Source organism: Calonectris borealis, chromosome 12 (assembly GCF_964195595.1).
Source record: "Calonectris borealis chromosome 12, bCalBor7.hap1.2, whole genome shotgun sequence".
In the NCBI taxonomy this organism is placed as follows: domain Eukaryota; kingdom Metazoa; phylum Chordata; class Aves; order Procellariiformes; family Procellariidae; genus Calonectris; species Calonectris borealis.
This window is the reverse complement of record NC_134323.1, coordinates 8,752,854-8,767,489: the sequence shown is the minus strand read 5'-3', so window position 1 is coordinate 8,767,489 and position 14,636 is coordinate 8,752,854. Positions and strand designations below refer to the sequence as shown.

Here is a 14,636-nt window from a genome sequence, read left to right as displayed (position 1 = left end):
TATAGAAAGATGAGTATCAAGGGTGGCCACAGCAACAGAAGTCCTTTTCCCTGGGGGCTCCCCCTCTATTGTACATGTGCATTGTAGTTCGGCTACACATAAAAAATAAATCCAGTGATTTCAGGATGCATTAGGCTTTCAGTGCGTACGAAGGTCACCTGAATTCCATATACAGTCGAGTAGCCACTACTGCATAAAAATTAACTAAGTAAATTACTAAATACATTACACTGTTAACTTATGGTATTCAAAGCCTGGAAGACTACAATTCCCAACATTGATTTAACAGCACAGAAAAAAAGTAACCAAAGCAGTAAAAGTCATATTTTCAATGCTGGAATGTGGCTTACAGCCCCACAGCTGCTTTGAGAAAGACAAGCAACTTAGAAATGATGAGAGGATCTTGTAGAATCTGAGATTTACAAAAATTACAGCAGCTGCAATCCCCCTCCCCTTTAAAATGTTATAGAGGAACGAGGAAAAACTTCTAACAGTGACCAACTGCAGCTGATAATCGATGCTGTCAAATATACCTCTCTAGCCTAGAGAATGACACCACGAAGACCTGTGGTTTGCTGTAGGACGCACTGCTGTGTTCTACTTCAGAGCTGCTAGATTTATAAGAGGAATAAAGCTATAACCTTTCTGTTGTACAGAGAAAGGTTATAAGAATCATCAAGCCCACAAAGAAACTCTCAAATGAAGGGACTCAAATAATACTGTTTGCCTTAGGAAACAAATGAAAAATTATACTGAATACGTGGCAAAATTAAAAGAAAGATTAGTCATCTCTAAGAATATCGTAGTATCTAGAGTTTCTACAATGAAGAGTACCAGGGACTTTAAAACAAGTTTCAAGGAGAACTCAGTCTAATTTTCAGAATCTAGATGAGAGATCTGAATCAGCTAGCAGATGAGTCTATAGCTATTGCAGGTGAATTTAAAGAAATCTGAGGTATCCTAACACCTGCCACAATCTGAAACAGCGTATGGGATGCGACTTCAGATCTGACAGCAATTCTTCTGTTGCTATGGAAACATTCACATTCTTTTAAAATTTTAGTAAGTCTGTATCTCCTTAAGTCACTTGTATGTATTTTGTTGGCCTTTAGTTTTGCTCCATCATCCAAAAGAAGAAAATTTATCGAGATTTTTCTAATACTTAAAAAGATTAAATCATTAAATAAATAAAAACCTATGGTGAAAGATCATCCTTGGAATAATTCTCCTAGATCTGCTTGGCTTTCCAGTAGTCATCCAGCTGTGCCAAAGACATCATGAGAAATATACTACAGACTGACAAACATCAAATAAGATCTTAGCAGAACAAATCCAAAGCCTGACATGCCATTGCATGCCTCTCCACAGCATAATTTTTAGAACCACAAATTCTACAGATGCATATTTCTGATCGCTATGCATTTCATCCTAATGCATCATACACTATCATGGAACTGTGTTAACTGTTTTTCATTTGGTTTCATCAAATGTCACAACAAGCAAGCAGAAAGGACAGAACCAGAGCCAGTTACCGTAGACAAAGTATTTTTTGTAAGACGGCCATCTAATTTGTGACCTTTCAGATCTAAGATTAGTAAGTTTTTTTTTTTTTTTAAAAAAAAAAAAAAGGCTTAGCTACACTCTTCACTAACACCCCTCCACCCAAAACCCTACAGCAAAAACTGAATAGAGATAATGGATATATAGCATCTTCTATGTTTTCAATAATAGACTTGCAATCTCTCAGTTTCCCATAGATTCCCTATAATTGCCTACCTGTTCCACAAGGGACACCATCCCCTTGTTGAAACACATTCTGCACCACAAGGGCTCATTTCCCTCAAATTGTAAAGTGATTGAATAAACAAAAGGAATTGATCCTAGTCTGTTGCCGTTTCTCGTGAATATTAGCTTATTTAGTCAAAGCTCAGAAATTGGGTCATCTGATCTCACAATGATCAAATTCAATGAAACTAAAACATTCCACTTCCAAATAAATATGGGAAGTAACATGTTTGAATAGAACTCTACCTGAAGAAAACATGCAACACATGGGAAAAACTGAAGATGTATGAATGAAGATACTTATGTTTTCCACTGTTTCAGAATGGAAAAGATAAAATGCTTTAGAAGAAAAAGCACCACCACCTCTAGATGAGTCTAAGAGTGCAAGAAAAGAATATTCTACATATAATTCTTTAAAAAGGTTAGGCCAGAACAAGTCATTATTGCATGCCATTTGATACTGTCATTTTCAATTAAAAAGTCATTCTAAAAATATGCAGAGAAAATGGCTTTAAAGTTTCTAAGTAACCCTTAATACTTTTTAATACTTTTTTTCTAGCAGGATGGGAGTCTGTTGGATTCTTCACTTTTTAAAATAAAATGACAATATTTGGCTGCTAATTTTTTAACTCAAATGTCATTTTCTTGGAAGTTCTTTTAAAATTGAAACCACACAGTGAAATTGCTAAATTAAGTATAAAAATTAAATATACTGATGAGTATCAGAAGTAGGATGTTAAAAATCTGGTGTATTGGTAATGAAATAGTTGACCTCTGTCAAAAAAATGAAATAATGAAGGAACAGAAAAACTGTCTACATGCAATGTTACTTCAGAGCAGGTTACAATAAAAGACCCTACTTTGGCAAAATTCTGATATTATGCAGATTGACCCACACCTTCCTCTGCCACTACTGCATCACTTCCTTCTAGAAACATACCATGAACAAAAGATAATATAACCTCTCTTTAGCACACTGCCCAGTCATCCGCTACTGTCAAGTAACAGCTTTGCATCTCTTAGTGGTACATGCTATTTGTGTGTGGTTGATTTTCTACAGTGAAATTACTTTCATTGAGAATATTTGTCTTCAATTTACTTGAGCAGAAAGACCTCAAATGTCTTTTATTTCTTATATTATCAAGAGTAAGGAACTAAATTCAGAGCTAAAGAGCAGTTGTCTTTTGACATAAGAGCACTCCAACTACTCAGCAGTGAAATGTAAGCAGCCTGTTACAGCAATATAACCAGTGTAACACACTTATCAAAAGCCTGCATTCTCCCCTTTGACCAGAAAGCAATGCAAGTATCATGAATTGAGCATCCACTTGCTTTATACAAAGGCTATGACCTGTAAATCAAACTCTACTGTAACACTGTGTATCCAGCAACACTATAATCCATTGCCTCTATTCTGTGTTCACAGAGAATGTAAAAAAAAAAACAAACAAACAAAAAACCCACCAAACAAAACCCAAAACAACCCACAACCAACCAACCACAGTCTGCACAGGAAAACATACTTTTCCAAGAACAGAGATGCCAAGATTATAAGGTTGAAAGAGATACATTACCAAATTTAGAGTTAGTTACTCTTTCTTACACGGATGGTATATTCCATCCTGGTTATACTTCCTTAACTGACTGGTAACTGTGTGCTTTCCTTTCTAATATAGAGTGATTTTCTCGCTAGTAGGAAAGTATGCTATAGCCTGTCCAGAAATTCTGATTCTTTAAATGAGAAAATCTACACTATAAAATTGTGCTGCAGACTGTAACAAGAAGCACCTTAACAAAGTATATACTGTTCATTGAGGAAACAGTACGTTCACCTATAAATTCTGAAATATAGATCAGAGCGGGTACTACTTACACAAAAAATTTCTACTTTGGTCAGTAAATGAATACTCAGTAATTCATAACCTGGTTAGAAACATGTATAGCACACATTACAAATTTCTGTAAGTACACTACAGTGCTGTCAGCTATAAGTATGTACTTTATAGGTCACCTTGGCCTTTAGGTTCACATTGCTAAATATGAATTTAGTAAAAAAATTTATTAAGGCATCAAACAAACATTAGGTTAATTTATTGTAAGCTGTAACTTTATTACAAAGCAGGGCACTGTAAATACTTAAAACAGATTAGCACACATTTTAAAATAAATGAATACATAGTAATCTATTGTATGAATTATGACCATGTCTCTCAAAACAAGTAGTGTTGTGAACAAACAAAGCTGATATAGTTTAATAGAAACCCAGTCCTGAAGATAAATAGCCTAAACAAATCTTCATATACCATTTGGAAATTTACTTAATTAATAACAATCAAAGACACAGTAGATAGGAGGTGTGGGCTGGTTCAACTTGTGGGGGGTGGGGGGGTGGGGGTGTGTATTGTGGGCTGGTTCAACTTGGGGTGGGTGTGGGTGTGTGTGGGGTGTGTAGGTGTGTGTGTATTTTTATATATATATTTTTTAACTTTAAAATTACTCCCTGACTTAAACTGAAGAAGCTTATTTGAATTAACTAGATCTCTTTCCAATTCTTAACACAAACCTTGTTTGTCGTATTGTGCTAGGGCAGTTATGATGCTTAGAATGCACTGTTTTGCAATCAAGCAAGTGACTCATCAGAAACATCCATAATTTTCTTGAGTAGAATTATCCTTTATATAGAATTCTAGGTATGCAACCTCTTCCACCAAATCCATATTTTTTTAGATAGGTAATAAATAAGTAAATAAATAAAAGTCTCTTATCTGCAATAATTACAGGTGAGGAAGTTTCATTTTTCTTCCCTGAAAAATAATTTTCCTATTTCATATTCTTTCATAAAGCACAGTATTTTCCTTTGTCTTTGCAATTCCAAACTCACAATACCTGATCCAATCCTAGCTTAGTTAAGTAGATGGCACTTTTTTGACATTTTCTATCTTCACAGACTGGTAATAAATGTTCACTTTGTCCGTCCCCATCTGTCAAAGAGAAAAAAAGACTGTCAGCTTTGTATTTGCAAAATCAGAAACCCTGTTTGCAAGAGATAATCAGCTACGAATATTTTTTTTTTTTAAATGTGAAAAATTACATAAGATAAACTAGACCTTTTCAAAATCCTTAACCTAATCATCTAATTCGGGTCTTTTGTTTGAAGATTGTCTTTGTTGATGCATTTTCATCTTGACCCATAATATACAGAAAGTTTTAAATTTTATTTCTGATGATAATGTAGTATATTTAGAAAAGTAAGTGCTTAGTAATTTACTCAATCCCTGTGTTTAATTTGGAAGAAAACTAACTTTTATATAAATCTACCATCACAAATCTACCATACAAACTTATTTAATTTTCTAAACTAGTTTTAAAATCCTGTGCTGTCATGAGTTCACATGTAATATGTTAACCCATATTAAGAGATAAACAACAACACTGGAAAGTTGACTAACACAATGGCTGATACATTCCAGGCTTACAGAATTAGGCAAACCTGAATAATTTACAGGTTTTCAAAAATGTTCTTCAAGCACCTTTAATCCATGTATTCCCAAAACCTTTAGTAGAATAATGACCTTTTAATGTTTAAACAAACAATGTCTATTTGTGTCTAGAATTCTGACACACAGAGCATATAATGGGGGGGGGAAATCAATTTACTGCTCATTATCTACTCCAGGAGAAATCCTTATGTTCACATTTTGACCTTGCAGCCCTGCCTAGCATACTCAGAAATACACTGCCCTCCTACTAAGAGATAAGCCACCACAAGTTACCTTGTATGGGCTGAGACAGAAGAACAGAGTAGTAGTTGAATGTAAGCAGCCAAAAACCAGCAGCTAGAACTGCTGCATTAATGACTACCGCTGCCAAGTCCTGATTATAACCACACTTGCCTTGCTAGAGAGACCGTATGTCCCAACCCAGGAAAATTTCAGGGAATCTGCTTTCCCAGGCTATGCAATCAAAGCTCATACTGTAATAAAAAAGTTCATTTTTCCAAATTGGCCCTTAGCCCATACAGTTCTGAGGAGCTTGGTATTAATATTTTAAGTGGATTTTGTAAAGTTGCTTGACGAAGTCTCCTTAGTTAATATGCAAAAACTAGATCATCTGCGAAAGTCACTGAATCTCTTATTCATTTCCCAATATGCCACTGACCACAGCCTAAACGTTCCGTCATACTTTACCCATACTATAAGAAATGCTTTCTCAGCCTGCCAAATTATATTTTTATGAAGCTGAACCTCCTTTTTGTGTGTGTGTATTTACCTATCTATGTATAGTTAAGTTTTCTAGGTCCTTCCCTTATTATGTAAGGAAGTCAGGAGATGGAAAGTAAGGTTATAAGGGGGAGGAGGAGTGATGAAAATATCAGACTTCTCCAAATATCTCCAAGTGATAAAGCCAAACAGTCACCTTTAGTGGCTTCCTACATCCCATCTGCCTCATGAATTATTCTACCTCACCACTAAACCCCGCCCAAATTATCACGGCAGCTCTGTTATCAAGGATAAACAATTTGCCGAGTAGCCTAGGTGATAGAAATCCAGTAAGTTTGCATCCAAAGAGATGGGAAAGGAAATTACCACTGAATAGAGAAATTAACATAGCAACTATTGAATTTGACCAGTCTGAAATCAGCACCAATTTTTGAAGCCGTTTGTTTTCATTCTGCATCATTCAAGAAAAACAATTAAAACATGTTGCTCACTTTCATTTTTGCTTACATGAACTAGAATAAAATACTGTTTAGACTGCAGTCTTTTTCTAAACTTAAAATGGGAGAAACTGTTTAATTCGCAAATTGTAAGCTATGGAAATGTTGAAGGCTTTGCTAGAACAGAATTAAGTTGCAGAGATGTAAGTGTTTTGTGAAATAAAAAATTTAAATTAAACCCTAATCTTCTAATCACATTCCTACAGAAGTTTCAGTCTAAAGTCATTTTAGAAGATTTTCAATAACGCATGAGGAGAAAGAATCTTCAAATACTAACTTCTTTTCTTGCTCTTTGTTAGTTAGAAAGGGACAAGGACAAGGACGTTCTCATTTTAAATTATGCTATGGAGCAGAGGAGAATATAAAATGTTTGATTCTACTTAAATTGCAAACATTCATCTTGTTACGCTGATAACTCAGTTTGATAGTTTTGGTAATTAATGTTCAGTAATACTGCAGTATATTGACAAGAACAACCTACGTAGCTTTGAAGAATAATGAAACTATAGGGCAGTAAGAAGGATGTAACTTTCACATAATTAGATACGAAGCCACCATCTTCCAGATGCAAGTGTTTTAGATAAATTACAAGTTTAAGAGTAAGATTTGATTAAAATAATTCAGTACGATCAATGAATGAATAGAAGGTAAATATGCATCAAAAAACATACCTTTGCCCTGCAACTGAAAATAACATGATACATATTCCATATTAGAAGGACAGTTTCCCCATTTCCTTTGACCAGAACCTACAGGACCATTTATGTAACTTTTATTATAGGCTCAGCTGCAATTTCTCTTCAATTCTGTGTAACATATATTTAAGAATCCAATAGTAAAAAATTAAATTTGTAAGAGAAAAATCTATTGGAAATTTATAGCACAGTTTTAAGAAAAAAGTTTATTTTTAAAATAAATTTTGTCAAAAAAAAACCCTGAAGACAAGGAGTCTGATGGGCCATTCTTAAGCTCACCTAGATCTCAAATTATTGCTGTATCCACCCTCCAAAAGTTTTTCAGATAGAGATATCATAGAATCATTAAGGTTGGAAAAGACTTCTAGGATCATTGAGTCCAACCATCAACCCAACACCACCATACGCACTACACCATGTCCCTAAGTGCCTCATCTACACGTCTTTTAAATACTTCCAGGGATGGTGACTATCTTATGAATACTGGACTGTTGGGTTTGGGGTTTTTTTGGTTGGTGTTGTTTTTTGGGGGATTTTTTTGGGTGGGCTTTTGTTTGGTTTTGTGAAATAAAAAAATTTAAATCAAGCCCTAATCTTCTAACACCCCCGCACACACACGGTGCTCAGCTGAATTTAAAGATAACAAAGAAATGAGATATAAACATTTTAGTCCAACAAATTAGTATAATTACATTTGTCTTAGGCATAGATGTCCAAAACTACATTTTAAGCTAAGTTTGTGTGTCGTTGTAAATTTTCAAATCCTTAAATCAGTTAGTATTTTAAAATTAGTATTTTAATAAAATCCATTTTATATGGCTCTACAAAACTACGGCTTTACAGTATGACACTTCATTTTGAAGTGATATAGGCTGCGGGGTTCAACTAAAGGTGACCACATGGTGAGGTGATTCAGGATGCTGAGCTGCCTAAAAGCACTTCATTTCCTTCTCTCCTCAGAAGTGCATGGCTCCCACCAGCTGTTTTAGCTCTAAAATGGCTCACTGTGGAATCAGGTAAGAATTAGCACCAACACATCAGAGAAAGTAGAAAAATAGGAGCAGGGAAAGGAAAGGATAAGCTTGGACCACATAAATATTGATTCATAAGTGTTTAACAGTGTCCAGGTCGAGGGACCTGGACAGGCTGGACCAATGGGCTGAGGCCAACTGTATGAGGTTCAACAAGGCCAAGTGCCGGGTCCTGCACTTCGGCCACAACAACCCCAGGCAACGCTACAGGCTTGGGGAAGAGTGGCTGGAAAGCTGCCCAGAGGAAAAGGACCTGGGGGTGCTGGTTGACAGCCGGCTGAACATGAGCCAGCAGAGTGCCCAGGTGGCCAAGAAGGCCAATGGCATCCTGGCCTGTATCAGAAATAGTGTGGCCAGCAGGAGCAGGGAGGTGATCGTGCCCCTGTACTCAGCACTGGTGAGGCAGCACCTCGAACACTGTGTTCAGTTTTGGGCCCCTCACTACAAGAAGGACATGGAGGTGCTGGAGCGTGTCCAGAGGAGGGCAACGAAGCTGGTGAAGGGCCTGGAGCACAAGTCTGATGAGGAGCGGCTGAGGGAACTGGGGTTGTTTAGTCTGGAGAAGAGGAGGCTGAGGGGAGACCTCATCGCGCTCTACAGCTACCTGAAGGGAGGTGGTAGTGAGGTGGGTGTTGGTCTCTTCTGCCAAGTAACTAGCGATAGGATGAGAGGAAATGGCCTCAAGTTGCGCCAAGGGAGGTTTAGACTGGATATTAGGAGAAATTTCTTTACTGAAAGAGTGGTCAGGCCTTGGAACAGGCTGCCCAGTGGTTGAGTCACCATCCCTGGAAGTATTTAAAAGACGTGTAGATGAGGTGCTTAGGGACATGGTGTAGTGGGCATGGTGGTATTGGGTTGACGGTGGACTCAATGATCTTAGAGGTCTTTTCCAACCTTAATGATTCTATGATTCTGTGATTCTAACATGCTGCCGAACTGCCTTCACAGTTGAGCACGGAAAAACGACCAACTCCAAAAGCAGATATTAGAAAGCAGAATCTAAATAAAAGCACGTCCTTTGAAACTTCTTCATGTGGCTCCTAAGTGTAGAGTTTTCCATGCATTTTGTATTCACTTAAAAAAAAAAAATTCAATAATTCATATGTTGCTTTTGACGTGGTACCTGATTTACACAGAAATTACCGCCTGACATTTACTTGTCATTCTGGATTATTAAAGTACAGCTGAAAGTATTTTACCTATTATGTGCTTAACACATAGAAAAAGATTATTTTTGAAAATAAGGTATTTATTTAGACATAATTAAAAATTAATATGTTTTATACACTGCGAATGAGAATTGTACCTATTATTGCTGACTAACACAATGACCAAGAAGAACATAGGAAAGGAAAGCTGGAACAACTAGAGCATCAAACTTTCCAACAAACATTTGTAACATTTACAGTATACGTGCTAATGGGCACTTTATAAATCTGCCTCATTGAAGAGCTTCATAACTGGTAGCATTTTTCATCCAAAAGAAAGGGTTAGGTACATATTCGTACTGTAGAGCAGGCAAAACAAATTTTGAACTTAAAAGGCATAAAGTGAAGCACCAACAATGAGAATGTAGCTGGAAACAGGACATCAATAAAACAAGAATATCTTCTGAGTCGTAGCAGAGTAGTTTAAGAAAACCCACAATTAGTTAAATACTGTGTTACAGAAAAGTAGCAATCAAAAGAAGGAAAGTCCAACATTCTTCACCTCTATCATACTATTACCTCTTATTTCTTCTCTAGTTTTTATTTCTAATGCACATCTTACGATGTGCAGATCCATCTTTTACTGTTGAAGTTATTTGATCAAAAGCAATTTTCTGAAGAAAAATCAGATTGCCAAAAAAAGGTAATACACGTTACAAATCAACTGCAGTATTTATTGGTTTTGACAAACATAAAATAAGTATAAAACCCACCTAGAATATTGGCTAAAACTGTAGAATAATTTATTTAAATGCAAATCTTGCATCAATCATTGTTCAAAAAGCCCAAGGAAAAAAACCTCCCCCAAAAACAGTCTTAAGCACATGCTAAATCAGAACCTGTTTCACTATCCATTGCCATTTTATACTGTCCTCATCTGTAATAACCAGAAATGCAATGTTTCCTGTATTTCTGAAGCTTTTTCAAAGGTACTATGTGAAACCAACAAATTGATACAGCAGTTTTGAAAGAAAATAATTTATTCTTAATCCTTATGTGATTCCCACCTTGGGAGAGACCCACTGAAATACAAACCTTTGGCACAACTCTACTGATCTTAAGACCACACAAAAAAAACCCCAGCAGTTGCTCACAGAAGAGTTCAATCTCACTAACAACAAATTTACCTTGGACCTACAATGCTAACTCTTCTCATCTTCATGCTTGGTTTCAATCTCAATTTAAATTAACATTCTTCAATTTTAAACTCTAATCTTCAATTTAAATTCCTCCACAAAGGAGGAGGACGACAGAAATTAAAAGGAGTGTCATCAGCACATTTGCTATAGTGCAATTAGATATTCAGAGGTGACATAACATTCAGAGATATGCATTGGTGACAATGGCTGGATGAACCCATCAGACCAGCTGAAATAAGGTGCACTAGTTTCAGATTAAAAAAAAAAATACCTTGCATAACATGTCTTTACTAATGTACTTCATCCTAGGCCTACTTAGGAAATCTGTTTTTAGAGATCCTCTGTAGTCTTCACTCAGCTCCTAGGTCTACTAGTCCATCTTTCTATTACTGTACGGATTTTAAACAATCTCAGTTCAAATTGCTGGAAATCTCAAGGTTATCCTTGCTTGTAATTTCAATGTAATTTGTAGCAACAGATATGGCTAGACATGCTCTAAACTCCAAATGTCCTTTGCTAGCACTGCTCAACAAAGCATGTTTGACATACAAATAAAAGTTCAACTGTTAGCTAGCATGTTCTCAACACACGATTCTGACTTGACTGTGATACTAAAGAACTACATGGTTAATAAAGATCAAGTTTTATAGGCAGTGGAAAAGGCTAGAAATAGAACAGTCCCACACACTCATCAGCTGCAAATCTGTACTTATGTCAAAACACGTAAAGACAAAATTAGCAGTCTTATGCTATCTAGGAATCATGTGAGAATCATTACTTACAACTGCCTGTTCACTGTATTTCAAAGAAAAGCCATGGACACAAAGCCGCCTTTCCAACATTTTGCCCATGTCTGCAAAGTGCTAGCAATCCAATCCAGAACAAGAGTAACCCAAAGACACAGACTGTGCAGATCACTGGGAGCACACCTCACACAGAGACATTGTATGCGAAAAATTACTTGCAGCTGAAGCTTTAACATTGATTGTGAATGTTCACACTTGCAAAAAAACATAGCTCAAAACTTTTCAATCTATTCTAAAAGTAAATTTGAGCAGGAGAAAGCAGAAAACAACTTGTAAATCAGATTCAGAACAACATAATGTTATTAAAAAGTGTTGTGTGTTCAAAATGCAATGGTAATGTACTGCAGCATAAGCACATGTTTTAAAACAAATGCACAAATAGCGAATGGCGTCTCAGTGGTTACTCCGAGAGATTCATTGATCCTGAGGTCCTAGCATCTCACTGAATTGCACATCTACATGTAGATGTTGTGCTGTCTGCTAATTCGTAATGGTGACACTACAGTTTGTATTTCAGCTCTGACAGTTAAGAAATTGCTGTAGTGGGTCTATTCCGTTTTAGCCCTTTCAATTTGAACCAACTGGATTATCGTCTCACATTGGCATAGACCTTTTGTGATGGGGAAAAAAGGAACTTGGTCAATTCTGTCTGATAATTAAGTTATCACCTATATCTATCCATAATTAAGGAGAAATATATAAAGTAACTAGGCTGAATAGGCAAATAGGCAGCAGGCCCTACAACAGAAAAAAGACAGAATGTAACCCTCCACTATCAAATTGATTTTTTTTTTAAGAAAAGACTGCTAGTGAATTATGAAGTCCTTTCACACTTCAAGAAAAAAGGTTACATACATGGTGAACTTCTTCCCAAAGAGCAAAACAGCTTTTCGTGGGTGTATGATCCAAATCTTTTTACTTTAAACAGCTATGTAGTTCTGCTGCAGTGTAATCTTACTTCTGCTCCTTTAAAAACAAAAATTGAATTAACTTTTTTTTTTGAGATGACAGACTGATTATTATAACTTATTACAGTTGTGTTAAACAAAAATAGATTGTTTTCTGGCAAATAAAAATAAGCTAACTATGCAGGCTAAGACAGTGAGAACAGTCTAGCTTTCATAATTCTAAACCTGATGCTACATAAAAGCAAGACACTTCATATACCATGGAGTCCTCAGGCCTTGAAAACCTACTGTTCTCTCTTGAGAACACACATTCTGAACTAGCCGTGGTCCCTGTATTATTACAGACCTTCTGTCAGTACAGTTTTCCCAGTTCCCTTCAAAAAGGTGAGAAAAAAAACGTCCTCCACATAGTACACTAAAAGCCAAAAAGTTTTTCTCTGCTGTTGATTTAAAGTCCAAATAAGTATAAGGCATCTCTTAATACAATACATCCTAATGAAGCTTTATATGCTTTTTATCTCACCATACATATAGCTTGCTCACATCTCTCCCTCATGGCTTTGCACAGTTCTCATTCTTTGCCATGAGCCTTTCATTTAAAGTTCTAAAGAACAGTAAGAAGAAAAGGAGGAAAAAGCCCTGTTATGGTAGTGCTCAAAACAATATCCTTCGAGGGCAGGCAAGAAGACTACAACCAGTACAACTGAGATTGATATTCAAACAAAATAAAGGTTTGTTTGAAAGCTGATTATCTTAAATTTATCTTCTGAAGTAATAAAATTACTAGAATTCTTTTGTTGCTCTCTGCGTTTAGGTGTTCAATGAGATGGTCATGACAGAGACAATTATCATAAATTACTAAGGTAATTACACATTATTAAAAGAATTTGTGTCAGCTGCTTTAGAAAATGTGAATCACAACTTCAAAAAACAGATGCAAAGAGCTTTTGCAGATGATTCAAACTTCTGTAAACATTAAAGAAATCCTTATAACACTCTCCTTCACACTAAATCAGTTCTGACTTTAAGTCTGTCTATATCCTTCCGAAGAATCCATATTCACACCTCCACTGCAAGAAAAGCATTTAAACACAGCGTGCTAGCAAACTGCACAAAGAGACTTCCAGGCTGCATCTGATCCAACAGTGTGGTCTTCTATCTTAAATGGAAAGACCGTATCAAATGTACTAACTGGAATCCAAGCAGGAAAAAGAAATTAGATTAAATCCAAAATGAGAACCCCTCTGCACACTAAACAAGAAGCAGCACCAAAATTCCTGTTGTAGTTTATGCTGAAAACTACTAGTTCCAACTATCTCATACCGTTAAAACAGAAACTACACAGCTTGGAATTATCTAATGTTACACATTTAGAAAGCTCATATGGCATCAAACCTTCACATGCTAACAAATGAAGGGGATAACACTAATTAAAGAAAGCCACTTGTGCAACCAAATTTTCGGTTGAGAGTTCTTATTATATTAACCATGAACATTGTCAAAGAAAAATTAAATCCTGAAGACATTAAGTTGTTCAACAAAGAATAAATAAGCAAGTGGCACGTGCACCACTCCTCTAATTTTATTACTGGAAAGAAAGCAAAGGAATTATTAATGTACAAGCCCCTTTGACAAAAATTAGTATGAAGCAACATCAATTTTTTTTTCCAGGAGATGTTACCATTTGTCACCAACATGTGAAAGAACTTGGCAAAACAGGAGAAACAGCCGTCTGTCCTGCCCCCCCGCCATGGACACTGCTTTGGAACAAGGTTCAAAACTAAGTGGACAAAAATATCTCACTGTATCCAAGTCGTAACAAAGACTTGGAGAGAAAGAAGTAACAGAATTAGTGTTTGCAGGGAGTCAAGAATGCATACAAAGTTACGTAAGAGTACCGAGTAACACCCGTCCTCGAAGGCTGTAGCTCCAGCCAGTCTCAGCCCATCACACAGCACTCTCACGGGTGCCAGGACATGCCAAAATGCTCTAAAATATTTTGCTCTTGCAAAATTAGATGATTTAATCCCAACTATATCTTCATTATATTATTTATTATTTACCCTGTGCAAATTCAGGGAAAACAAGAACTGTATTAGAACAAATATCTCTTGGATTTTCGATACCACCATTGGTACAATTGTATCCAGCTACCATTTAGTGGCAAGGGGATGGGAAACAGTGTTGTTTGGTTTTGTTATTGTTGTGTTTTGTTGTTGTTTTGTTTTGTTTTTAAACTTAAAAGGGAGTAACACTTATAGGTATGGCCTTAAACCTCAAAATACAGGATCTTTTTCTAGAAAGAACTGTCAAAAATGATAGAAATTTAAAAAGTAAGACTAATATT

General features: G+C 36.1%; 1 protein-coding gene across 4 annotated transcripts in view; it reads right to left on the bottom strand.

Moving 5' to 3' along the window:
- The window catches only part of ITFG1 (integrin alpha FG-GAP repeat containing 1), an 86,812-nt gene that overhangs the window by 37,110 nt on the left and 35,066 nt on the right, over positions 1-14,636 (bottom strand). For all 4 annotated transcript variants that reach the window (XM_075161242.1, XM_075161244.1, XM_075161243.1 and 1 more), the window contains exon 9: positions 4,672-4,766. In XM_075161242.1, the coding sequence (XP_075017343.1) occupies positions 4,672-4,766 (95 nt within the window). The remainder of the gene's footprint in view (positions 1-4,671; positions 4,767-14,636) is intronic.